Source organism: Polistes dominula, unplaced genomic scaffold (genome assembly GCF_049000335.1).
Source record: "Polistes dominula isolate Pdom_NZ unplaced genomic scaffold, Pdom_raw_medaka contig_284, whole genome shotgun sequence".
Taxonomy (NCBI): Eukaryota; Metazoa; Arthropoda; class Insecta; order Hymenoptera; family Vespidae; genus Polistes; species Polistes dominula.
The window spans coordinates 72262-100261 of record NW_028300922.1 but is presented as its reverse complement, the minus strand read 5'-3'; the positions used below and the strand labels follow the sequence as shown (position 1 = coordinate 100261).

At 36.4% G+C, this 28000-nt stretch overlaps 3 protein-coding genes and 1 pseudogene across 4 annotated transcripts; 3 read left to right on the top strand and 1 right to left on the bottom strand.

The window, feature by feature from the left end:
• The first annotated feature begins 999 nt into the window (after nt 1-999).
• LOC107073791 (uncharacterized) lies at nt 1000-4765 on the top strand. The gene is made up of 2 exons (XM_089170916.1): nt 1000-1373; nt 2188-4765. Exons 1-2 carry the CDS (start codon nt 1000-1002, stop codon nt 4763-4765), a joined length of 2952 nt encoding a protein of 983 aa, XP_089027042.1.
• Nucleotides 4766-7875: 3110 nt separating this feature from the next.
• LOC149033043 (fatty acid synthase-like) lies at nt 7876-11453 on the bottom strand. The gene is made up of 4 exons (XM_089170912.1): nt 11436-11453; nt 9035-10869; nt 8215-8952; nt 7876-8071 (listed from the first exon to the last, which is right to left on the bottom strand). The coding sequence occupies exons 1-4, from the start codon at nt 11449-11451 to the stop codon at nt 7997-7999; spliced, it is 2664 nt and encodes an 887-aa protein (XP_089027038.1). The 5' UTR covers nt 11452-11453; the 3' UTR covers nt 7876-7996.
• A 7117-nt stretch (nt 11454-18570) lies between these two features.
• On the top strand, nt 18571-20146 carry LOC149033042 (fatty acid synthase-like; the record flags this gene model as incomplete). Its single annotated transcript, XM_089170915.1, has 2 exons — nt 18571-18951; nt 20055-20146. Coding segments are annotated over exons 1-2 (234 nt in total), but the record flags the coding sequence as incomplete, so codon positions are not given.
• LOC107073534 (fatty acid synthase-like) lies at nt 20122-27666 on the top strand (annotated as a pseudogene). Its single transcript, XR_016176078.1, has 14 exons — nt 20122-20307; nt 20390-20621; nt 20796-21223; nt 21311-21604; nt 21675-21894; nt 21973-22133; nt 22221-22538; nt 22617-22922; nt 22995-23215; nt 23281-23555; nt 23621-23998; nt 24575-26412; nt 26497-27232; nt 27377-27666. The product of XR_016176078.1 is annotated as a fatty acid synthase-like (transcript).
• The last annotated feature ends 334 nt before the right edge of the window (nt 27667-28000 follow it).

The window sequence follows — 28000 nt, the reverse complement described above, 5'->3', positions numbered from 1 at the left end:
GTGGCGTCTCGCACGAGCGCAGTGCCGACATCTCTCGGCCAACAGCGCGCAGCTATAGCAGCGCGCGCAGGAAAGTGCTGACACCTCTCGGCCGCCAGCACTAACATACGCAAGCACCTCGTGACGCGTTCCGCAGGGGCATCTGATTGGCCTGACCACGCCTTTGATTGGTCAGAGCGGAAGAGTGACCACTGCGACTGTCGCTCTCCCCATTTCCGATGGCCTGGATCGCCGTGGCGGTGCACACGCAGGAAAAACTACATCACTTCTGCTTCATCCGTCGAACCGTCCGGTCGCACTTCTCTCATCGCGCTCACTGTGTAAAAAGTATCTCCTGTGTACAAACATTATCTTCTGTACGTGACCACGTGGCACACCACGCCGACAAATAAATACATCGTCCCACGGGATCAAAAACATAATCGGGAATTTCTTTCCTCCACAAGGAGTCTCCTAGGCCCATTCCTTTCTCCGCGGCCGTTCCTCGCATCGGTGTGAACGCGCCTTAACGCGCCTAGTAACTCAGGGAAAGAATATCCCAAATTGGTGACCCCGACGTGATTCCGAGGACCATCTTCAGCAGCCCCACGTGCTTTCCACACCACTGGCTTCTCAGCACCACGTGCTCGGCGACACCACGTGTTCTTCATCACCACGTGCTCTCCAACGCCACGTGTTCTCAGGCGCTACCCATCTTCGTGTAAGTACTGACTTTGCCTTCATCACCGGCACCTCTTCGCCTTAAGGAAAAAAAAGAGAGAGAAGAAAGAGAGAAAGATGCCCATCACACGCGCCGAGGCTTCCCAGCGCGACACCGAGCGCCAGAATACGGCACCGGCTACCACGCCGACCTCCGACGTCTTGACCACCGCCTGCACCTACGCCGAGGCCGGCCAGCCCAGCGACGCAAGACGCCGACCTGCTCGCTATCCACCCTTCACGCGTTGACACCCGGACCTCTGGTTCGTGCAGCTGGAGGCCATCTTCATGAACTACCGGATGTACTCGGACGACGAACGCTACTACGTCGCCTTAGCAGAGTTGGACCAGGACACGGTCGAGGAGCTTCAGGATGTGCTAAGGACGCCACCAGCTACCGGTAAATACGAGCAGCTGAAGAAGCACGTCATCGCTCGTTTGGGCGACACTGTGGAGAGACGGCTGCAGAAGCTGTTCTCCGGCCTCACTATGGGCGACCGCTCGCCGTCTCAGCTCCTTCGCCACATGCGCCACCTCGCTGGCGACAACGTCAGTGACGACACTATTAAGGTCCGGTGGTTCGACCTCCTGGCTCCGCAAATCTCCCAGTTACTGCGGCTCCTGCAGAATATGGACCTGGACGAGCTCGCCGCCAGGGCCGACGGCGTCTGCAAGTTCGCGCCGGGCGTCTGTGCCACCCAACAGAGGCGCTCTCTCTCTCCGCCAGGCACCGCCCTACCCGGGCCCCCACCTCGGCGGGACCACGTGGACGGGGGGGCACACGGCGATGCACGCGACACTCGCCAACCTGACCCTCTCTAACAATCGGATGGCCGAGCAACTCAACCGGATGCGATCAAACCAACCGGACGACCGATCAACTTAACCGGCAGACCGATCAACTCAACCGGATGGCCGACCAATTCCACCGGTTGACCGTCACCCTCGGCTGTCGATCACGCTCTCGATCACGCTCCCGACCACGCGCAGCCGGGGGGGGGGCGCCACGTCAACGAGATCGCCCTGGTGTCGCTACCACCGGAAATTCCAGGAGAGGGCACTGCACTGCACCCCACCGTGTAGCTACGAACAGGACAGGGCGTTAAACGAGTAGCGCCGCTGCACAACTTGGCGGTACACGGTGGCGCCGCTCGATCCTTCTCGGACTTCCGCCTCCACGTTCGCGAGAGCTCGCTCAGACAAGCGATGCTCATCGACTGCGGCTCCGTGGTATCACTCCTGCCGCGCCGCCTATTTTCCGGACCGTTGTCCCAGGACAGTCTCCAGCTCATCGCGGCCAACGGGTCACCGATCCCCACTTACGGACGACGCCTGCTTACGCTCACCCTGGGTCTTCAACGCGAGTTCCCCTGGGTATTCACCGTCGCCGACGTGCCCGTGCTCATCCTAGGAGCGGACTTCCTCAACCACACAGGCCTCCTGGTGGATATTCGAAGGCAACAACTGATCGACCCGGCCTCTTCCAAGGAATCGACGATGCATTACCGGAAGGTTTCCGTTCACGGGGTCGACGCCATCGCGGGACCCCTGGATCTCCACTATCGCACCGCCTACGACAAGCTGCTCGCCGAGTACGCAGACCTCGCCCAGCCCTCCGAGAGGGGGAGCAGCGCTTCAGGGCTCCTCAGTGGTGCATCGCATCACAACCTCCGGACCGCCTGTCTTCGAGCGACCGCGCCGCCTCTCCGGCGAGCGCTTAGCAGCGGCGAAAGCCACTTTTGACCGCCTCCTGCGTCAGGGAGTCATCAGGCCTTCGTCGAGTCCATGGGCCAGCCCTCTGAACCTGGTGGAAAAACCTACAGGCGGGTTCCGAGCTACGGGAGACTTCCGTCGTCTCAACGCCATCACGCTTCCGGATCGCTATCCCCTTCCTGTCATCGAGGACCTACTCGAGGATAGCGGTGGCTGCTCGGTCTTCTCGGTACTGGACCTCCAGGAGGCATACTTCCAGGTTCCGATGGCCAAGGAAGATATCGAGAAAACAGCGGTCACGACGCCGTTCGGACTGTACGAGTTCCAGAGGATGCCGCTAGGTCTTCGGAACGCATCACAGACCTTCCAGCGGTTTATGGACTCCTTACTCCGGGACCTACCGTTCGTCCGAAGCTACATCGACGACCTCTTCATCCGGTCCTCCTCGCACGAAGAACATCTACGTCACCTACGGATGCTCTTCGACCGTCTACGGGAGGCCGGACTATCCTACAAGGTGGACAAGGTCCAGCTCGGACTGCCCAGCGTCACCATCCTGGGCTACCAGGTCTCCGCCAACGGCATCCGTCCTCCGGAGCGCAAGATCGACGCCATCCGGAACTACCAGAAGCCAACCACACCAAAGGGCCTGCGACGCTTCCTGGGCGTCATCAACTTCTTTAGGAGGAGTCTACCGCATGCAGCTCACATCCAGGCGCCGCTCAACCAGCTTCTTCGGGATCTTCCCAAGCGCAGCCGGCGTCCGCTGGTTTGGAACGACGCAGCAGATCGAGCCTTCGAGGACGCACGACGCAGCCTTGCCGGAGCAGTGGAAACCGCTTTCCTGTCGCCTACTGCTCCTCTTCGACTGGCTACCGACGCATCTAGCACGGCCGTTGGCGCCGCGCTCCTACAATTGGTTAACGGTGAATGGCAGCCTGTCGGTTTCTTCTCGCAGACGCTCTCACCAACGCAGGCTCGCTACAGCACCTATGACAGGGAGCTCCTAGCCGTCTTCCTAGCAGTTCACCACTTCCGGCGTATCCTCGAGGGTCGTCCATTTACAGTATTAACGGACCATCGTCCGCTCACCTTCGCGGCCAACCAACCCTCGGACAAGGCCTCACCACGTCAACAACGTCAGCAGGACTTCTTGCTCCAGTTCGACATCACGTTCCAGCACGTGGACGGCGCAGACAACGTCGTCGCCGATGCTCTCTCCCGGACGACGGAGGACGCTCCAGCTCCGGATGGGCCAACGAACGCCACTACGTCATCGCCGACGCCGCCAACCTCAACCTGCGCCACCATCAGCTTGCCTTCGGCACTTAGCCCGGAGACCATCGCCGCAGCACAGGCCAGGGATGACGAGCTCCCATCGCTCGCCGCACGCACCTCACTCAACCTTCAGCGCCTCAACGTCGAAGGATTCGAGGTGACCTGCGACATACACGACGGGCGAGTACGGCCATACCTACCCCGCTCGCTCCGCACAGCCGCCTTCGAAGCCATTCATAGTCTGGCTCACCCGGGTGTCCGCGCAACGGTACGGGATGTATCGAGGCAGTTCATCTGGCCCGGTCTACGTAAGGACATCACCGCATGGGCACGCGCATGCCTACCGTGTCAACGCTCCAAGGTCGCGCGACACAACCGCGCAGAGCTTTCCCGCTTCCGGACCACGGAAAGTCGATTCGAGCATGTGCACGTCGACCTCATCACGTTGCCCCAGGTAGGAGAATACCGGTACTGCCTTACCATCATCGACCGATTCACCAGATGGCCAGTGGCTGTTCCTCTCAAGGACATCCGGGCGGAAACCATCGCCAGGGCCTTTACATCGGCTTGGATTGCGGACAAGGGATGCCCGCTCACCATCACTTTGGACCAGGGCACCCAGTTCGAGTCAGCACTCTTCGCCGCACTCGCTCAGGCCTCGGGGGCCACCAGGATCCGTACCACACCTCAACACCCTCAGGCCAACGGCATGGTAGAGAGGTTCCACCGAACACTTAAAGCAGCACTAATGTGCGCTCGAGTTCCTTGGCCCGACGCACTTCCTCTTGTGCTACTCGGCCTACGGAACGCGTACAAGGAGGACTTGCAAGCCTCGCCGGCAGAGTTGGTCTACGGCACAACGCTTCGCATTCCCGGCGATTTTTTCACGCCCAGCAGTTTACCCGTCGACCCGACCTCCTTCGTCGGCCGACTACGGGGACTCATGCAGACTCTAAGTGCTACTCCGGCAACGGACGGAAGCACGAGCGCAGTGCCGACATCTCTCGGCCAACAGCGCGCAGCTATAGCAGCGCGCGCAGGAAAAGTGCTGACACCTCTCGGCCGCCAGCACTAACATACGCAAGCACCTCGTGACGCGGTTCCACAGGGGCATCTGATTGGCCTGACCACGCCTTTGATTGGTCAGAGCGGAAGAGTGACCACTGCGACTGTCGCTCTCCCCATTTCCGAAGGCCTGGATCGCCGTTGCGGTGCACACGCAGGAAAAACCACATCACTTCTGCTTCATCCGTCGAACCGTCCGGTCGCACTTCTCTCATCGCGCTCACTGTGTAAAAAGTATCTCCTGTGTACAAACATTATCTTCTGTACGTGACCACGTGGCACACCACGCCGACAAATAAATACATCGTCCCACGGGATCAAAAACATAATCGGGAATTTCTTTCCTCCACACGGAGTCTCCTAGGCCCATTCCTTTTTCCGCGGCCGTTCCTCGCGTCGGTGTGAACGCGCCTTAACGCGCCTAGTAACTCAGGGAAAGAATATCCCAAATATATATATATAAGAAGATTTTGTAAAAATTTAAGATCGATCGGTTAAGCCATTTCTGAGAAATCGAAATCACCGACTTGGAAAACACCATTTTGAGAAAAACGCGTTTAAATTTTCAAAAGTAGTTTACACATAGTTAAAATTTTTGTCTTCAACTTACATGGTATCATTATTCAAGGGCCATAAGAGGGACCTTTTGTCATATCGGTAGCTTCTAATAAGTCCAGCTTGTGTTGTCGTCGAGCCATTCTTCTTTCTCGCGTGCTCCCATGAAAGTCATAATGCACTCATAAAGTACAATAATGATTATGTACCTTCATTAAAAATTCCAGCTACATAGTAAGCCGCTATTTCAACAACGTTAGAGTCACATGGAACAATTTTTGGAGTTATTTTCCATATTAATTGATTATAACTCTCATTATTGTTTTGTGTAAATCCATTAACAAACCTTTCCCATAATTTTACGTTGCTAAGGTCTTTATAAATTGGATATATAGCTTTAGCAACATCAGCTGATAAAGTTGGATAATCATAGGTGTAAGAAGTTAATGTGTCTGTTGCTAGCCCTTGCTGCCAACTACATTATGAACCTTCTCCACCTGGGCACATTTCGTGTTGAGGCTTCTAATCAGTTAAACAATAATGATAATATGTTCCCCAAATTGCATTATACATATTATTCACAGAATCACAATTTCTCCTTATTGCCAAGCCATAGTAAACTGTCAGCTTATTTAATAGCTTAGCCGTGAGTTTACCTTTCCCTAAAAGTACTTTTTTTGTAATTTTTTTTCCACCTTTTTTAACTGTTTCTGTATTTTGTTTTACTTGCTCGCGGAGTCGTGTACCCATTCACTTCTGAACATGCACAATATATTCTTTTTTGACAACTTTGACTTCACCGTAAGGAGCAGCTTTCAGAATCCCAGAATATGTTTTTGAATCGCCATCACCTATATAGTTTCTATAACGAACTTTGAGTTTTTCTATTGAACATTAACACAATTTTCACACTTATCACACACTACAACGATTTTAAAAGCAAATCCACGGGGAGATGCAGTTTTAAATTTTAATTTTCCGTCACTAGAGTTACATTTCACATAATGACTGTTATAGCCTAAATTCCTCAACTAAGAGTCCTCTGGCAATTTTGTATATGCTATGAAGTGGAGAATAAAGGGTTAGGTTAAGGTGTAAAATAAAACACGTGATTGAGCCAATAAAAGATGCGAAGCTTTATTGGCTTGTCAGGGAAAAGCCTTGTGGCATAAAAACCCTGGATGATATTTGATTATACAATAAGAGTGTACCACGTGGTGTTACCACGCGGTAAATAACCTCGATGTGAAATATATATATATATAATAGAAAGATCTCACCTCTTGCACTCCTCAAGTATAGCGATCACGACCTTAAGGGTTGCGATGTTGAATGGGCTTATTTTCACAAGTCTTAAAGATTAGGATATTCTCTTCGTTGTCCCTTGTGAATTCTTAAATCTTTTGTCTAATATGGCTTCTATAATCCTTAGTTGTTGAAGATGTGTCGTCGTAGGCGTCCGGTCGTGAAATAGAAAAAATGCCCCTTTGTACTGGCCCAGCAGGGCGTACGCACTAGAGATGTGAGAAGTTGGGATGCGAGATGTGGGGGTAACTGTGAGAACGTTTCGATAGTCACTAGTATCGATGCTCGCAATGAGTATCGATCTATAGTTTAAATCGATAGAATCGGACGCGCGCGATTTAACTTATAGATTATTACCGTACGATCATTTCGGATCGTACAATGACTTATCGCAGAAAATACTTAATATTTAGGTAAACAATATCTTATCTCTGCTACCTATCGTATTTCATGATATTTTATTTCATAGGCTTATCGCAAGATCTGTTTCACAGAAAGTCTACAAAAAATTTGGTACCTAACAGAACAGAACGCACAACTTTACACTCTGACATGGCCTTACAAATTCAAGTATATCTCCGAAAATATTTATCGGATTAGCTTTAAATTTTCAGAGAATATATTTAAATATATGTACATTCTGAGAATGTAAAAAAAAAAGAAAAAAAAATTGATTTTTTGAAAATTCTAACTAGGCATAACCCCTTATGGTGTTGAAATGATGTCGCTTACGTTGCGGGACAAAACAAAATTTATGGTTTAAAAAAATAAAGTTTTTTGCCACATCTACCGTGCAAAACGCGATGAAGAAACGGACGAATGAAGAAAACTCCATAACGTATAAGTAGATCAACTGTATAACAAGACGGACATCATTAACGTCGTAAAATCAAGATAATTAAGATGGGCATGTCACGTGGAACGCATAGGGGATGATTGAACGGCGCATAAAATACTGGTAGTAGACAAAAGAACGTAACAATGTAAAAGTTTCATAAAAGTTTATAAATGATAAAATTGACCGATAGTTATCGTTAAATGTTAAAGACAACCTTAATAGCAACATGTCGTATTAGTTTTTTTTTTCTTCATCTCTAAAATAATTAATCGCAGAACATTTTTTTAGTGAAAACTTTTTTGCTTGGACAAAGCTATGTACCTACATACGTATAAGACAGTAGAAAATGTGTTTCATGGAACAAGTGAATAACTTAGAATAACTAGTCGCAAAAAGAGGAGAAAGAGCCATAAAAATCGAAAAACAGTATAATTTTGTTTATTTATTTTTTAAGATACAAAGAGAAAATTAATTAAACGTATTGATCGTGTATACTTTAAGTACAGTAACTTGCATTATTTCCTTAAAATATTATGTATTTATTTAATCATAGTTATATATGTATTTTTCGAACTGACGTACTTCCTCTTCTTGTAGATTGTTTTCTTCAAATCGTAGCTAAATAATTTTAAACACAATCATGATTAATAAGATGTAAAGCTTATATTTAATAAAAATATTTAAAATAATAATACTATCGTTAGCTAATGGAAACAAAAAGTGAATAATGAAATTTATACCATAAAAATAAAATAAATTACCTCCTTTTCGGTCTCCCCAACAAGAATATTTTTCTCGTTGCCATCTACGGAATTATCTTTTATTAAATGGCGAACAGCGATTATTGAAGATTCTGTGCATAGTATAGAGTTTAATCGTTTTAAAAGTAATGACATTTTTTTGTAATATACATTTTTATATTTATTGTCAGCTACTGCATTTTCTAAAAGATTAGGCAATAAAATAATTAAACCATGAAGGGAAGATTCTTTTCTTTTTTTGCATAATTTTTCAATATTAGTGTCTCTTAATCCATCTCCGTTTAAGTCGAACGAAGAGAAAATAAATAATTTAACATGAGACAGACAAAACTTTCTACTATATTCATCTAGTATTTCAGTAACTTTGAAATATTTTAACGAAGAAATTGAAGAATCAATCTTCGTTCTTTGTAGATCAAATATGCCATCTAGTGGACCTATAGTTAAAACTTCTTTGAATAATTTCTCAATACATGTGACATTGCTTAAGTCATCTTCATGTCGGACAATGACCGTTACTCCATTTTCGCGCCATTTAAGGACCGCACATTCGTGACCCTCTATAGACATATCAGAAGCGATGATTAATTTTTTAACTCCTTGTTCGATCATCCACTCGATCAGAATTTTGCCAAAGATATTGAAACCATCGATGACAAGGTAGCATTTATCACTATAGAACCAAAATTGAGAAATGATATTGGAAAGTGTTTTGTCTTCTTGCAAGTTGACTAAAACCTGCAAAAAAATGCATTTTTAATATAATTGTCAAAAAAGAAAATTAAATTTTATTAGATAAACAGTATAAATAATTATTTACTTTTCCATAACGTTCACAAGCATCAATGCTTCTTTCTTCCGTTGCTCCTTGAAGAAAAAGTCTTCGTGATATAATTGGTTTTAAGCTGCCCATTTTAAGAGCTGTTCTCATCAGATCTGCTGCTTCTCTCTTAATTTTCGTTGGCAACTTAATAAGGTCTTGTAAACAGTAGCCGTACATACTTAGGAATCGTATAAAATTAGATAGTGGTATCGGATTGTAACTAGGCCCTTTACAATCGTAAATCATTACTAAATGTTTTAAAGTTTTAACAATATCTATACAATCTGCCATATTGTCTAAGATGGAAAAGTTTGCAACTACAAAATCAAAACCTTTGCCTTTTGTAATATTTTGAATATAACTTTTATAATTATTAACATTTATAATATGAGTCTGTGGTAAGCTTGGTCGTATTGTCTCGATCACTCGTTTTTCTGCTTCCGTTTTATAAGTAGTGTAAACATCAAAATTATATAATAAAGATAAATTTATAAGAGCCTGTCCTATATCACTAGCACCAAAATGTATCAATACAGTTTTAATTGTTTTTAACCTCCATTTATCTGAATGTAAAATAATAAAAGCTGCCAAATAAGCTTGGGGAATCGTTGCAGCATCTTCGAAGCTCATAGTGTCTGGAATAATCCAAGTTAAATCTGGATCTGGTAAAATTTCATTACTTATAGTTAAATTATTAACAAGCCCCATTACTCTACGACCTTTTTCATCTCTTCCTGAATATTCTGTAAGAAATATTTGTGATTCTAAGCTGACGTCACTATTTAAATAGTACTCGTAAACACTCAAGTCGAATGCTGCAAACTCTACTTTTACGACACTTTCATTTTTTCTTCTAGACAATGGTAGGTCTTCCGTCCATTCTAAAGAAATTGGTTTATTAATTTTTGCTTTCTTACGAAAAGAAGAAGTGAGCTTCACTGGCAATGGCATCCATCTGTATGTGCCCCATTCCCCATTTGGCGCTAAGACGTTTTCACGAAGATTGAGTTTTACTTGTGATTCATAGAATTCATTTTGAAGTGAGAATTTTGGTGCTTTTGCATCTTGTAGATCGAAAATATGGAGTTTCTTATATCCCGGTTCTTGTCTTATACCTTGAAGTATCTCAAATAAATCATTATCCTGGATAGTGTTAACCACAAATAAAACATTGTCATATTTTGAATCTCGTAAACAGATCTTTAACCGATCTAGACAGTTTTCTTGGTTATTTAAAACAATCGCTTTTCTTAAATTTCTTTCTTTACGTAAAAGTAGAACAATACGACAAAGAGAAATGTTGATTTTTAAGATGACATTTAATCCAACACTTGCTAATGCAGAAATCACATTATCTTTCTCTTCTGTTTCTATGATTGTCAATAAAAATGATTCTTTACCAAGAGTACTAATGAATTTTCTTATATCCTTAAAATGCGCATTATTTATAATCGTCAAAATAAAATCCTCATTCATTGTCTGATTAAGGAACTCTCTGCTAATTAATTTTATATTGAGGTTTTTCCTCGTCCTTTGTATGATATTCTCGAGAAACTCCAAAATGTTTTCATTTTTGTTTTCTGAGTCATTTATTACCAATATCTTTTCTATATTTTTTTTGCTAATATTTGTGGAAATTATTCCTAGTACTACGTTTAATACGTCGTCAATATTCATCTTTGTTTTATCTATATTCTGGATAAATCGAAGCTCATCCGCGATAATTTCCCAATGACTGTTGTCAAATATTATTTCTTGAAATTGAATCCCAATCATCTCAATTCCGGGGCAAGCTATCACATTTATCTGTTTGTCGAATTTCATAGATAGCTCTGTGAAAACAAATCATAATATACTGTATAATTTATTAGACTATGATATATGTCGTTTTTTTTTGTGTGGAGGAACTTACCAAAAAAAATATTTAAATAATTGTTTAAAAAAATGTATTTCAATAAAATAACAATTATAATTTACGAGAATGTTTAATGCAGAAATTACTTGAATATGGTTTAAAAGAAAATTAGAGATATTGCCTTCTTTCTTAACAATGACTTTTGTTTTAATAAATTTTTTATTATTTTACAATTATAACTGTTAGTACGAAAACGTTACGAAAAGACTGCCGATTATTACAAATAACGAAATAATTGTAAATAATTTAATATCAAGGCAAAATTCAATAAATAATATAAATTTTAATTGTTTATTCTTTAATTATAAATAAATGAAAATTAAATTTATTTCGTTTTACTCCTAATATGATCATAAAGTAGTATAAATACATTCTAATTTTGATTTATCTGTTAGAGAATTTGAAGAGTTTTACACACAACTCTTGGTCTATATTTCATCTTAATAACCACGAAAAAGTTAACATTAACATTCAAATGCTTACCATTATTTTCTTTCATTTTGTCAGTTAATTATATTCCATATTGCTTGCTGTTCGTTAGGGGACTGTATGTGTTCGATACGCGTATTTTGCCTTAAGATTTCTAACCTATCCTCACTTGTTTTCGCGTGATATACAGAACGTTTTTGTACCTTTCTCCCTCTGAAGATTATTGCGCGATTTTTAACGTCAACAAGTGCGTTTTCTTGTGCTAAAAATGGGCGTCCGAGGATTCCATCACTATCTAAAGGAAAATCATCTTTTACAACGATAAATATGTGAAAATTTCCGTTTGTTTTTAATAGTGCTTCGTGATTTGTAATAACGGGTTCTGGGTTTATTCCCGTGATTTCATTGCGTTTTTCTCGTAGTGGTAAAGACTTGGCTGCTGAATTTTTTATTATATTCACTGAGGCTCCGGTATCGGCTAAGAATCTTCGATAATCTCCTCCGATTCTAATTCTGAGTTCGGCTCCTGGGTTTGCTCTATCTCTTGCGAGATAGATTCTATTCTGTCGGGCGGGGCCCGATTGAGGTCTGTTATGTAAAAATTTCGTTTCGGGCACTCGTTAGCGAGATGTTGCGTACTCCCGCATTTGAAACATTTAATTTGATTGTGCAAATTCTTCGGGGTCTGTTGTGTATTTGGTATGTTAAAATTCCGCGGTGGTAAATGCTGTTTAGTTTTGTCTAAGAAAGGATTACGATTCATACTTGGGTTGTAATTCCTATTATTTTGTGGTATTGAATATCGGTTGGCTTATCTGTGAGCTAATTGCGACGCTTTTTCCTCTCGTTCTATATCTAATGCCATATTCTGTGCCTTTTTTAATATTTCCGGTCTACAAGCCCGTACTGCAATTCTTATATATTGATTTAGTCCGCAAATATATTCTGCTAGTCCTTGTTTGTCCTCGTCCGATAAGCTAATCTTTTTATGTGATGCTGATAAAGAAGAGTCGTTAATAATTGCTCTCCTTACTTCTAGATGGGCTGCTGTAAATCTTCTATTGTAAGCTAATACTGTGTCTCTTCCTTGTATACATTTATTCCTATCTATTCTACAGCTTGAAAGGGTTTTTACCTCCCCGAAATATAAGCGGAGAGTCTCAATAAATTCATATATGGTGCGAATATCACACCCATCTAGCATACTTCTGGCTTCGCCAATTATTTTATTTGTCTGGACTAATTTAACGAATAGTTTTCTTTCGTTTTCGGTAAGTATAGCTAATACAACTTTTATTTCTGAAATAAATCCTTCGACTGACGTAGTTTTTCCGTCGAATTCGTTTATAAAGTTCAAATGCTCCATTAGACTTCGAATATTACTGCCTCGACTATTAATACTAGCGCAACTTTCTTCCTCGTCTTCCGTTATATTTTCCTTATCGTCTATATTATCTACCGATTCTATTTTCTGTTCCGGCAGAGCTGATTTCTTCGACATGCTTTTCATTTCTTTATCCATCGCGGCTATTTTACCCTGTAGCTGCATTAAAAGTTCACCCATCTGATTCATTCTTTCCGATACAATTTCGGAGAATTTTTGTATTTCTGCTACTTCCATACTCTTAGCCATTTTATATTTATTTATTAATTATTATTTTTTCAGTAATAATCTTTCAAATACTTAACTACTAACTCGTCAGTAGGGATATTAGACACGTCTATATCAGTATTTGGGTTAATAAAAACTAGTACTTACTGTACAATTGATGCGTCGTTTGCTTTCTCAAGTGCCCTCGGGTCGACTTGCCGAACTTTATCTTCTTCAGGACCCTCAAGTCGCTGGTTCTTTCCTTTGAAAATCCCGTACCGCTGCCACCAAATTGTTACGCGGAAATGTTCACGTGAAGTTAAATTCGCGTTGATTTCCGGATAACGTAAGAATTCGGCCTATTGAATTCTTGTGATTGTATTAAAAACAAGGATTTCCAAGTTTTGGAAAGAATAACTTTTATTTACAACAGATTTACGTTCGGATACAAAATGACTTACAAGCGTAACGGCCAGGATAGAAGAGAGTTTCGGATGTCGAAGGAGCCCCTTTTAAGGGAAATCGGAACAAGGAAGGTTCTAGAAGAAGGGCGTTTTTTCATAAGTTAAGGGATTCTTATTGGTGTTCTCACGGTGCAGTGGGGGATTGTTTAAAATTCCAAATTTTATGTTCGGCGTGAAAAAGTAGAAACGGATGTTCCTTAAATTAGTATGCAGCGCAAGTGTAGGTTTTATCTACTAGCCCTAGCAGGTTTAGACAGGTTTTCCAAGGGATCAAGATAATACATCTAAGCAGGTATGGTTCACGTTGGGCCTAACACCACTACCAAAAAACATAGGCTGTACCCGTCGGTGGACTATGGTGGGTGGATCCTTATGCTATTGGTCAATAAGATTTGTAAGCTCCTTCCCTCTCAGAAGGGGTGTATGTCATTTCTGACATAAAATACGTGGAAAGAAATAAGATGTTAGCAGTAGAAGTCGTAGCAGTAGTCGTAGAAGCAGTCACAGTCGTAGCCGTAATTACTCATTAGTTGTAACAGTCGCAGTTGTATTATAAGTCGTTATCAGTTGTAAGAATACAGTCACTTATCTAAGTTGTAACAGTAAGATTGTCAAACTATTATTGTACTTTTTCTAATACCTGTTTTAAATAAATCTTATTAGTAGGATTAAGCTTGGTGTATGTTCAACTCGCACATCTCACCCTAAATAAAATTCCCTACATATATATTTAGATTTCAAATTCTAAACGCTATCATCTATCCAAGCGTTAACAAAATTTAAAAATAAAATCGTAGAGTGAAATTATTTCCCGAAAAGTAGAATTTTCAGCACTATCGTGTTTTTTTCTGTTTATAGTTTTTATCGAATTTCGTTTTTGTTATCGTTTCTGCGATGTTCATATTTATTCGCCGTTGCAACGCTTACCGTTAAAGTAATAAATAAAATTATTTTATTCATTCAAACAGATCATGAAAATATACTATTTAATATAATTAAATGTATGTATAAAATAAATATTTAGATTTATCTGAATATATCGAAAAAAATATAAAGTTTAATAATACCTTGATGTTCCTGATTTTTAGCTTTAATTTTAATAAAATTACTTTATGTTTCAAAGCAAATTATTAAATTCTTTGTAGGGTTCAGACATAGAACAATAACTGATGATGATGAATTATATGATACTTTATTAAATTATAATGATGTTAAGCGGTATTAACATAAGTTTACAAAAAGTCACGTATTTACAAGAAATACAGAATACAAAAGAGTTATGAATATATGACCGACTGACTGACTGACTGATAAACTAACTGATAAAATACGCAGAAGAATATAACAGACTGAAAGTATAATTAGTGAACTGAGAACTAAGGACTAGACTAAGGAACTGATACGGACAGACGAATACAGACAGACGGATATACAGACTGATACAGACTAAGGACTTGATAGACTAAGGAACTGAAGACTATGGACTTTCTTTCTTACTTTGTATCACATATTTATATCATAAAAGAGTAACACACACACCCCTGGGGAGAGGAAAAGTGATTATGAATATTAACGACCAATAGCAGAAGGATCCATTCCCCCGTTATAGTCAACCGATTTGTATAGCTTTTGTTTTTGGTAAAGATCGTAGTGAAAATTAAGCATAAAAGGAACTTTTTTTTAAACAAAGGAATATCCTTTCTTCTTATGTCGCATGTGCTTACTTAGAAATCCGAAAGAACCCCAAGAACCCGATACTGCACAAAAGTTTTCGTCGCGCTTCATTTCACTAAGATCGATAGCATATTTAAACAGGAAATAAAATAAAGAAAGAACTAAATATTAATATTATCGTCTACTATAGCGTATTTGAAAATAAAATAAAATAAAGAATATTATTTTTATCGTCTATATCTTCAGTCTATTACCTTTTTGTATCTCAGAATGTTTAATGATTTTATTTAAATTGTTTCTGAATACTCCAAACTATTGTTTTATTACACTTGTACTAAAATGTAATTATATATTGCTACCAAAGGAATAGTTTTATTTTTAAAAAAGATATAAAACTTACTAATATCTTATCCTTTTTTTACGTTTAGAAGTTTTCAGAAGAAAATTCGTGGTAAAGTGATAATAGGTAATCAGGATAATAGGTAAATGTCGCAAGCTTTTAGTATTAATAGCGGGCTAAAACAAGGGGACGCATTGTCACCTCGTTTGTTAAACTTAGTAATGGAATTTGCAGTCAAAGAACTGCAAAAAAGTATAGATATTTTGCATTAGAACAAGCGAACGAAACTTTTGACATATACGGACGATATTGCTTTGCTAAGAGACAATAAAGAGTCATTTATTAATAACGCGAAAATATTAATATATAAGAAAACAGATCTGGGAATACAATTAGACGCAGAAAAAGCGAAATATATGGTCACTGATCGACTTCAAAATGTTCCTAATTCTGAAATTTTTGTCGTCCGGAATAACATTTTTGAACGGGTCAGCAACTTTAGATATTCAAGATCGATCATAAATAAGACGAACAAAATTAACGAAAAATTAAAGAAAAGAATAATTCTAGCTATTTCATATTTTTATTCGATCAATTAATTATTCAGCTTGTGATTGCTGTCTAGGCGTCTAGAAATCAGGATAAAAAGGACAATCATCCTATCGGGACGAAAAGAAATTTAGATTTTTGGAAAATAAAGTTCTTCGTAAAATTTTTGGTTTAAAAAGGCGGTGGGTAAACAAGCGAATAGAAGAAACCTTAAAACGTAGAAGTACACCGAATGTACAACAAACCCGACACCATTAATGTCGTAAAAACAAGCGGATTAAGATGGGCTGGTCCCGTGGCTCCCTGTTTGCCACCTCATGTGTTAGGATCGAACAGTGCATAAAATACTGATCGGTACCGAACAAGAAAAGACAAGTAGATAGACCGAGACGTAGATGGGAGGACAATATTAGGAGTTATTTTAGAGAAATAAGTCTAGGAGACCGCGAATTGAGGGGTCAAGCTAAGCGGCGGGAATACTGGCGGGATTTTGTATTTGCAATAATACCATTTCGTATTCCTTAATCTAGTTATTAATAATAATTACAAATATCATCCTGTGAAAAGAGATCTTAAATTTTTTTTATGCTATTGTCGTTTATAATACTATTAAACAGCTTTGCTTGTGATTCTAGTTGATTGTCGAAGAGCTAACTCGTATTTTTAAAGGCACGTATTGAGATAATGTATGTCTAAGCTTCGTAATTGCAGTCTCGTTCAAACACACACACATATACAACGCTTAGTAACCAGGAATGGGATCTACAAAGCAGCGTACAAAGAGAATCAAGAATAGAAAAAACTATGCACCTATATTCTATCCGATTCTTTCGCAGGTTCAATTCTATATGTTTGTCTTTTTTTCTCTTCTTACTTAGTATCGTCCGTCGTACCCGTTTCATTGCTGCAATGGATTGCCACGATACGCTGTAACCCCATTGCCGTATTACGTCGCGCCACGTTGCAATTTTTTAAATCATCTCAATTTTAAAGAAGTTGTCACTTCAAAAATAAGAAGTAACCTGATGAGACTCGATTCAGCGATCTATAGGATACGACTTTATGTCGATACGCGTTACGCTAAAAAATGTTTATATTTCAGTCCCTTATATTAAGGTATAAAAATTTATTAAGTTAACTGACTAATTCTTTCAAAGATTAAAATGTCGAACGTAGCAGATAAAAAAAAATTCAGTATTGTATTTTGTTTTTTAATTACAATAGTATTTTGAATATTTATTTTGCGTTGAACACTTTAATATATAGAAATGTTGTTAAAGTATTAAAAATTTACAATAAGTAATATTCAATGAATCTTATTGTGTGAAAATTTGTTGTTTTTTTGCATAAGTTTTACAGAGTTATAGGACCTTGAAAAAATGTTCCTAACTAGCAGTGCTTATTGGTTTGTGAATTTAAAATAATAAAATGTGTCTTTAATCGTTTACGTAATACATCGTACGTAAACATTTTTTAATTTTTAAAAAAGAACAGTGGAAATTCCCAATGTCATTGCAAGGCCTAAGAAAGACATTTTCTATATAAGACTACATCGACAATGCGTCTTGCGTAAAAGTATTTACATTGCTAAACCAAATCGCACGAGTAAATATTTGAAATTAATTTATTCGTGCGGTTACATCAAACATATGTTTAATAAAATAGCTTCATAGTAAAGTTGATCTAGATCATTCTTTATTTTTTTATAAACTAGATTTGATTCTATATTAGATATTAATAGTGCGTCATCGTTCTTATCTTCTAATTTAATTCTAATTAGAAGTGCAATACTTACAACTGCAGTTATTCTTACTAAGTAAAGTATTCCTATTAGATAAATGAAAATAACAATAAAAATAATAATTACGAATTGAATTTATAATAAATGTTATTAAACGGTTTTCATTATTATACATTTTTATTTTATTGTAATATGTACAAGCTTTGATAAGGCATTAAAAATGTATGATAAGTATTTTTGAAATAACTACATAGAAATATATTGATTTTCTTGTCTTTTTTACGAACATATAAGACCTTGCCAAAATACTCCTACTTAACAGCTTTTACATATTTTTGAAATTGAAAAAAGGAAGTACTTTAAATTGTTTAAACTTAACACTGTATGAAAACATTATGTATTTAGAAAAAACAATAGGAAGTCACAGGTCAGGAAAAACAGACCACGCACCTTTTTTCTTTATTTGGACTGTCTGTTCGCTTGCACCCAATTTTTTTGTCAAATACCTACGCGCTTATCTCTGTTTATTCTTTTACCTCTCTATCACTCCTACCTACAAACAAATTTAGTATCGAAATTATTGTATATGTGTCTACGCTTCGTAGTATGCAGTCGCACACAACGCACGCATATAATACCAGGAGCGATACTACGAAGCAGAGCATAAAGAGGAGACCGAGAATAGGAATAACTTTATAGCTATATTCTGTCTCATTGTCTCGCAGGCTTAATTCTATATGTTTGTCTCTTTTTCTCTTCTTAATAAATATCATGGTCGTTACAAAGCCATGATGGCCGCTCCGTTGCCTCACCACACACCGCTACCTTGCCTCGCCAGCGCATTTCATTTTTTTTAAATCACTTCCTATTCTAATGAAGTTCTTACTTCAATATAATGACAATGCTTTCTACGCGTAAGATATTTAAATTTTAAAAACAAATGGCATAAATATCAATTTTAATTAGACCTATGCCGAAGGCTATATAAACAGCAGCAACAATTAATAGCTTTAGTTGATAAGTAAAATCGTATTTGATTGTAGCTTCTATATAGATACATTTAGCAAGTATGAATTTAGAAGGCAAAGAAGAAGTGGCTATTTCTGGAATATCTGGAAGATTTCCGAAAAGTGCAAATATTAATGAATTAATAGCGAATTTAATAAGTGGAAAAGATTGCTCGACTATAGATCATGAAAGATGGAAATTAGGTAAGAATAAGTTAAGGGGGTATTCTGGTCTAGAAATTTGAAATAATCGGTTTATTTATTTTTTTTTCTTTTTTTTTATACATATAAGCTTAACCCTTTAAGAATATGTCCTCAAGAGGATTTTTCAAAACAGAAATTATTTTCGAAGATATAGCTGTTTTTGTGACGCAGTATCCTATATCCTACCCCTACTACGCGAAACTTTGAACGCATTTTTCTCGAAACTGTTTTTTTTTTTTTTTTTTTTTCACAATTGTCAAGATATCTCAAGTTCTACTAAACCGATTTGCTTGAAATTTGTTGAGAGACTTCTCTATGCATTACTCTATCTTGTAAAGTAAAATCTTACAAAATTTTCAATTTTTACTATTTTAAAAAAAATTCGGAAATGTAAAAAAAGTGGTAAAAATAATGGTTTTTTTTTCAAATAGCTGTAATTTAGCGAAAAAAAAACAAAACTGTTTTTAATTCTTTTAGTTCGAACGATAGCGGCATTATTGTAAATTAATAATGTTTTTTATTTTTTTATTTCGGATTACCAAGAGAGCTGCAATCTTGACAATCGCCGCGCGCTGTCTTTTTAGGACCCTCTACTTCATCAGCCTAAATCTTTTTCATTTTTACATTTTTACACTATTTTTTTTTCCTTGTATTCTCGAAATACTAATGAATATCTTGTAACATTACAGATAGTTAAAATATTATTCGTCTTTTTGTTATTACACTTGAAAAAGTACGAAAAATTCATGCCTCTAGACCAGAATACCCCCTTAAATTAGTTTTTACACGAAAATATTTAACTATTCGAAAATGCATGTAAAATGATTTGATAGAAGATGTTGGAAAAACGTTTTGCATTAGTCAGCGGTTATTAATGAAGCTATACAGATACTTTCGTTCGTCTCTCACTTCTTCCTAACGTCTTCAAGAAAATCCGACCGATAGAAAGAGCCGCTTTTATTGTCCCTTATGTCACCTTGTTTAATCGCCTATGTATGCCTGTGTATGTGTGTGCCATGTTGCCTTAAAAGAAAAAAATTATTGTTCTCAACAATCATATTAAAGTACTTTTTTTATTGGTTTAATAAATTATTATTTTCTAGATCCTATGTCTAAAATACCATTTCGTTTGGGAATAATTTCTGGTTTAACGAAATTCGACAATTTCTTTTTGGAATTAGTACAATCCAGGCAAAAAATATGGCGCCAGAATTAAGAATTGCAATGGAAACTACGTTTGAAGCAATTATTGATGCTGGAATAAATCCTGCAGAACTACGCGACAAGAAAACCAATGTTTACGGGGTATTGAGTTTATATGAGTCAGATAGTTACCTTATAGCCGGTACAGGAAACGTAAGTTAATAGATTCATCTCTAATTGATTCTATACAAATGTAAAAAAACTATAAGTACAGTTCGCTTTATTTTTATAATAGCGAGATGGATATACTTTAACTGGGTATTGCCGTGGTCTACTAGCAAACCGGATTTCATTTTTTATGGGTCTAATTGGATCAAGCTGTAGTATTGATTCAAGTTGCACATCAAGTGCAGTAGCAATTCAAAAAGCTTACCAAGCTATTAAAGCTGGAGATTGCGATAATGCGATTGTATGTAGTGGAGCCTTAAGTTTACTTTCTAAAACATCCTATCAACTCTCTGAATTAGGTAAAATAAGAGTATGTCAAGAATAATTACTTCCAGTACTTACATGTAAAGAAAAAAAAGGCAACTGTTTCTTGTAATTTGATCATATAAGTAATAATAAAAATTTCTACATTATCAAATGAATATTTTCCTAATTTATAAATAATTTTTGGTTGTATACATTTCGTGATTTAGGTTTGTTGTCATCCGACGGGCTAAATAGGTCTTTCGACAAAAATGCTTCTGGATTCTTAAGAAGCGAGTCAATAGGAACTATTTTCTTACAAAGAGCTAAAGATGCAAAGCGAGTATATGCTGAGGTCGTTAATATTTGTGTTAGTTACACTCCAGCAATTTCAAGAAAAACTTGTTTATTTTCTACAGCTGAATTTCAAGCTCAAATAATGAAACAGACATTGAAACAATGCAGTTTAAGACCTAGCGATGTAAATTACATCGAGGCTGATGGTACAGCAATCAAATCAATGGATCTAGAAGAATTAAAGGCGATAGATCTTGTTTATGGTCAAGATCGAAGTTATTCTAATCCTCTCTTAATAGGATCTATTAAATCAAACATTGGTTATACATTTAATAATAATACATTAAATTCGATAATCAAGGTAAAATAACTGAAAAGACAAAATTAAATTTAACACAATACAAATTTATTTTCATATTCTACATTATATTCTCTTTGTAATTTCTAGGTACTAATTGCTATGGAGACCGGAGTTATACCACCGAATCTTCATTATTCCGAGCCTCCGGAAGAAGCTCAATGTCTTCAGGAGGGACGCGTAAAAGTCATTACAAAACCAACAATTTGGACGGATTGCTACGCTGCTGTTAACACTGCTGCATTAAATGGTTCCTTCTCACACATTATCTTAAAACGCCATTCAAAAGAGAAGCTGGGTAGAAAGCTTTCACAAAATAATATGCCACGGCTTTTTGTAGCTTCTTGTCGAACTCAGGAAATGATAACATCGATCTTCAATACTGTAGGTTATTTATTTTACGACAAAACTAATTATACAAAATGATTGTTAATAATATGGTATACGTGTTTAGTTGCATTCGAACAGAGAAGATGATGAATTTGCTCAGTTAATTAATGATATTACTGAGAAACCATTTCCTCAATCATTGTATTCTGGATATACAGTAATTCCAGAATCTGAAGTAACTAATTCAGAACAATCGATAGAGATGATTGATAATAATTTGTCACTTCAATCTCGACAGATATGGTTTGTTTTTTCGGGGATGGGATCACAATGGACTGGAATGGGTAATACAAATTTTACATATAAATAATAAAAAAGATGTTACTTGATAGCTATTAAATTTCAAAATAAATCTTTTTTAGGTGAGTCACTGATGAAAATACCAATCTTTGCTGAAGCAATAAAAAGGTGTGATGATGTTTTAAGACCTCGAGGTTATGATATTATGCATATTATATGTGACAAAGATCAGACTATATACAATAATATCATAAATTGCTTTTTAGGAATAGCGGCAACACAAGTAATAATATATATTTATTATTTAAACTTTAATATTATTTATTTCTTCTTATCTTTGTATAAATAATTTCTCATAATTGCTACACAGATTGGTCTAGTGGATATTTTATATGCTGTTGGCGTTAAACCGAATTACATGATCGGACATTCTGTTGGTGAGCTTGGTTGTTCTTACGCAGATGGTTGCTTTTCTGCTGAAGAAATGATTTTAAGTGCTCTCTCTCGAGGTTTGGCTTCTGTAGAAAGTGACTTAATACACGGAACGATGGCTGCAGTTGGTCTTGGCTACCAAAAAATTCGAGATATTTGCCCTGAAGACATTGACGTTGCATGTCATAATGGACCAGAAAGCTCTACAATAAGTGGACCAACCGAATCAATAAATGTTTTTGTAAAAAAATTACAGGTTATTCCTAGTAGATTTTTTAATAGACAGTCTTAATAATGAAGTTTTATTAATATAGTCATAATTTTTCATTTTTAGAATAAAGGAATATTTGCTAAAACCGTTCCAACTAGTAATATTGCATATCATAGTCGTTACATTTCTCCAGCTGGTCCAAAGTTGTTGGATTATCTAAAAAAAGTCATTCGTTTTCCAAAAGAATGCAGTTCTCGTTGGATATGCACGTCTATTCCACAAAACGAATTGCTTTCAATAAAAGCTCAATTTTCTTCACCTGAATATCATACAAATAATCTTCTTTCTCCTGTTTTATTCAAAGAAGTAATAAAAACGATTCCAAATAATGCTATAACCATTGAAATTTCACCGCATGGGCTGCTACAGGTTTATTATTTAGAATAAAATATTTATTGTATATTATTTTAACTGTATTACTTATTACATTTTATTCATCAGGCAATTCTGAACAAAACGTTAAAAAACAACTGCATTAATTTAACATTAACAAAACGAGGTAATAAAGATAAGTCAATCTTATTACTATCAAAATTAGGAAAGCTTTATAATCTTGGGTTACCTATTAAGCCAGGGAAACTCTATCCGAGAATTTCCTTTCCTGTTTCTAAAGGAACTCCGTCGATTTCTTCACTATGCAGATGGGAACATAGTTTTGATTGGTAAGTATAAAATAGACTTTTTTCTAAAATGAATTGTACAAACTACTATTTCATATGTTGGACAGGAACGTAGAAGCTGATAACACGTATGAAATTCAACAAACCGAAGAACTGATAGATCTTGACTCAGATAAATTCAAGTTTTTACGAAACTTTAAAATAAACGATAAAGTTATTATTTCTTTAGCTGTCTATTCAAAATTAGTTTTAAATGTTTACTTAAATTTAAATCAACACAAGCATGACAATTCTATTATACTGGAAAATATTATAAATCACAATAAATTATTAACAGTACCCAAAGACAATAAAATACACTTAATAATTATGATATTAAAAGGTAAAAATTTTAATCACTAAAATATAATATTTCGTAACTATGTTTGAGAAAATGTAAATTTTTAGTCTCAGGAAAATTTGAAGTTAAATGTAAAGAAGGAATCATGTTAGCTTCTGGAACTATACGAGTAGCAGAAACTGAGAAAAAAGTTATTCCTGAAATTATTTTACTGAAAAAGGAAAGAGAATTTTTAAACGAAGAAGATATTTGTTCAAATCTTCTTTTACGTGGTTACCAGTACGAAGAATCTTATAATATTATTAGCAGACTTTCTACATCATGTACCAATGGTACGTTTCAATGGAGCAGTGATTGGATGTTATTACTAGAAGGATTAATTCAAGTGCATATTATCAGCAGTAGGAACAAAAATATGTTGATACCGAGTATTATAGAAAAACTCGTCATCGACTTGGCACAATTAACTGACAAAATGAAAAAAAATAATGGTAAGCATTTGAATGTTAATGTTAACTTTTTCGTGGTTATTAAGATGAAATATAGACCAAGAGTTGCGTGTAAAACTCTTCAAATTCTCTAACAGATAAATCAAAATTAGAATGTATTTATACTACTTTATGATCATATTAGGAGTAAAACAAAATAAATTTAATTTTCATTTATTTATAATTAAAGAATAAACAATTAAAATTTATATTATTTATTGAATTTTGCCTTGATATTAAATTATTTACAATTATTTCGTTATTTGTAATAATCGGCAGTCTTTTCGTAACGTTTTAGTACTAACAGTTATAATTGTGAAATAATAAAAAATGTAATAAAACAAAAGTCATTGTTAGGAAAGAAGGCAAGATCTCTAATTTTTTTTAAAACCTTATTCATGTAATTTCTGCATTAAATATTCTCGTAAGTTATAATTGTTATATTATTTAAAGAGATTTTTTTAAACAATTATTTAAATATTTTTTTTATAAGTTCCTTCACAAAAAAACATGACATGTTACGTCAATTAATAAATTATATTGTATATAATGGTTTGTTTTTTTTTTTTTCACAGAACTATCGGATGAAATTTGACAAACAGATTAATGTGATAGCTTGCCCCGGAATATAGATGATTGGGATTCAATTTCAAGAAATAATATTTGACAACAGTCATTGGGAAATTATCGCGGATGAACTTCGATTTATCCAGAATATAGATAAAACAGAGATGAATATTGACGACGTATTAAACGTAGTACTAGGAATAATTTCCACAAATATTAGCAAAAAAAAAATAGAAAAGATATTGGTAATAAATGACTCAAAAAACAAAAATGAAAACATTTTGGAGTTTCTCGAGAATATCATACAAAGGACGAGGAAAAACCTCAATATAAAATTAATTAGCAGAGAGTTCCTTAACCAGACAATGAATGAGGATTTTATTTTGACGATTATAAATAATGCGCATTTTAAGGATATAAGAAAATTCATTAGTACTCTCGGTAAAGAATCATTTTTATTGACAATCATAGGAACAGAAGAGAAAGATAATGTGATTTCTGCATTAGCAAGTGTTGGATTAAATGTCATCTTAAAAATCAACATTTCTTTTTGTCGTATTGTTCTACTTTTACGTAAGGAAAGAAATTTAAGAAAAGCGATTGTTTTGAGTAACCAAGAAAACTGTCTAGATCGGTTAAAGATCTGTTTACGAGACTTGAAATATGACAATGTTTTATTTGTGGTTAACACTACCAAGGATAATGATTTATTTGAGATACTTCAAGGTATAAGACAAGAACCGGGATATAAGAAACTCCATATTTTCGATCTACAAGATGCAAAAGCACCAAAATTCTCACTTCAAAATGAATTCTATGAATCACAAGTAAAACTCAATCTTCGTGAAAACGTCTTAGCGCCAAATGGGGAATGGGGCACATACAGATGGATGCCATTGCCAGTGAAGCTCACTTCTTCTTTTCGTAAGAAAGCAAAAATTAATAAACCAATTACTTTAGAATGGACGGAAGACCTACCATTGTCTAGAAGAAAAAATGAAAGTGTCGTAAAAGTAGAGTTTGCAGCATTCGACTTGAATGTTTACGAGTACTATTTAAATAGTGACGTCAGCTTAGAATCACAAATATTTCTTACAGAATATTCAGGAAGAGATAAAAATGGTCGTAGAGTAATGGGACTAGTTGATAATTTACCTATAAGTAATGAAATTTTACCAGATCCAGATTTAACTTGAATTATTCCAGAAACTTTAAGCTTTGAAGATGCTGCAACGATTCTCCAAGCTTATTTAGCAGCTTTTATTATTTTACATTCAAATAAATGGAGGTTAAAAACAATTAAAAAAGTATTGATACATTTTGGTACTAGTGATATAGGACAGGCTCTTATAAATTTATCTTTATTATATAATTTTGATGTTTACACTACTTATGAAACGAAAGCAGAAAAACGAGTGATCCTGACAATACGACCAAGCTTATCACAGACTAATATTATAAATGTTAATAATTATAAAAGTTATATTCTAAATATTACAAAAGGCAAAAGTTTTGATTTAGTAGTTTCAAACTATTCCGTCTTACACGATATGAAAAATTGTTTAGACATTGTTAAAGATTTAAAACATTTGATTATGACTTACGATTATAAAGGGCTTAGTTACAATCCGATACCACTATATAATTTTAATAGGAACATAAGTATATACGACTACTGTTTACAAGACCTTATTAGGTTGCCAACAAAAATTAGGCGAAAAGCAGCAGATCTGATGAGAACAGCTCTTAAAGTGGGCAGCTTAAAACCAATTATATCACGGAGACTTTTTCTTCAAGGAGCAACGGAAGAAAGAAGCATTGATGCTTGTGAACGTTATGGAAAAGTAAATAATTATTTATACTGTTTATATAATAATATTAGATTTTCTTTTTTGACAATTATATTACAAATGTATTTTTTTTTGCAGGTTTTAGTCAAATTGCAAGAAGATAAAACACTTTCCAATTTCATTCCTCAATTTTGCTTACATAGCGATAAATGCTACCTCATCATCGACGGTTTCAATACCTTTGGCAGAATACTATTTGAGTGGATGATCGAGCAAGGAGTTAAAAAATTAATCATTGCTTCAAATATGTCAATACGAGACCACGAAAACTTGGTCCTTAAATGGCGCAAAAATGGAGCAACGGTCATTTTTCGACATGAAGTGGACTTAAGCAAAGAAACAAACTTTGAAGAATTACTTAAAGAAGTTTTAATAATAGGTCAACCTGATGGCATGTTTGATCTACAAAGAACGAAGATTGATTCTTCAATTTCTTCGTTAAAGTATTTCAAAGTTACTGAAATACTAGATGAATATAGCAGAAAGCTTTGTCTGTCTCATGTAAAATTCTTTATTTTCTCTTCGTTCGACTTAAACGGAGATGGATTGAGACACTAATATTGAAAAATTATGCAAAAAAAGAAAAGAATCTTCCCTCCATGGTCTAATTATTTTATTGCCTAATCTTTTAGAAAATGCAGTAGCTGACAATAAATATAAAAATGTATATTACGAAAAAATGTCATTACTTTTAAAACGACTAAACTCTATACTATGCACAGAATCTTCAATAGTCGCTGTTCGCCATTTAATAAAAGATAATTCCGTAGATGGCAACGAGAAAAATATTCTTGTTGGGGAGACCGAAAAGGAGGTAATTTATTTTATTTTTATGGTATAAATTTCATTATTCACTTTTTTGTTTCCATTAGCTAACGATAGTATTATTATTTTAAATATTTTTATTAAATATAAGCTTTACATCTTATTAATCATGATTGTGTTTAAAATAATTTAGCAACGATCTGAAGAAAAGGATCCACAAGAAGAGGAAGTACGTCAGTTCGAAAAATATCTTTATAACTATGATTAAATAAATACAAAATATTTTAAGGAAATTATGCAAGTTACTTTAAGTATACGATCCATACGTTTAATCATTTTTCTCTTTGTTCAATATTTATATTTTTATTTTGATTAATTTCATTTCTTTTTAAAATAATAATGATGTTTTTTTATATTTAGTTTAATGAACGTTTTAAGTGTACTTTAAAAAATAAATAAATCAATAAAATTATACAGTTTTTTCGATTTTAATGGCTTTTTCTCCTTTTTTTGCGACTAAACTAAGTTATTCACTTGTTCGCTATGGAGTCTTCTTCATTCGCCCGTTTCTTCATCGCGTTTTGAGCGGTAGATTTTACAAAAAACTTGATTTTCAAAACGATAAATTTTTTTCGTCCCGTAACGTAAGCGACATCATGTCACCACCATAAAAACCATCGCTAGGATGATTGTCCCCCCCCCCCCTGTATATCATTTATATCCTGATTTTAAGACGCCTAGACAGCAGCCACGCGAGCTGAGTAATCAATTAACCAAATAAAAGCATGAATTGCCTAAATTGATTCCTTTCTTTAAT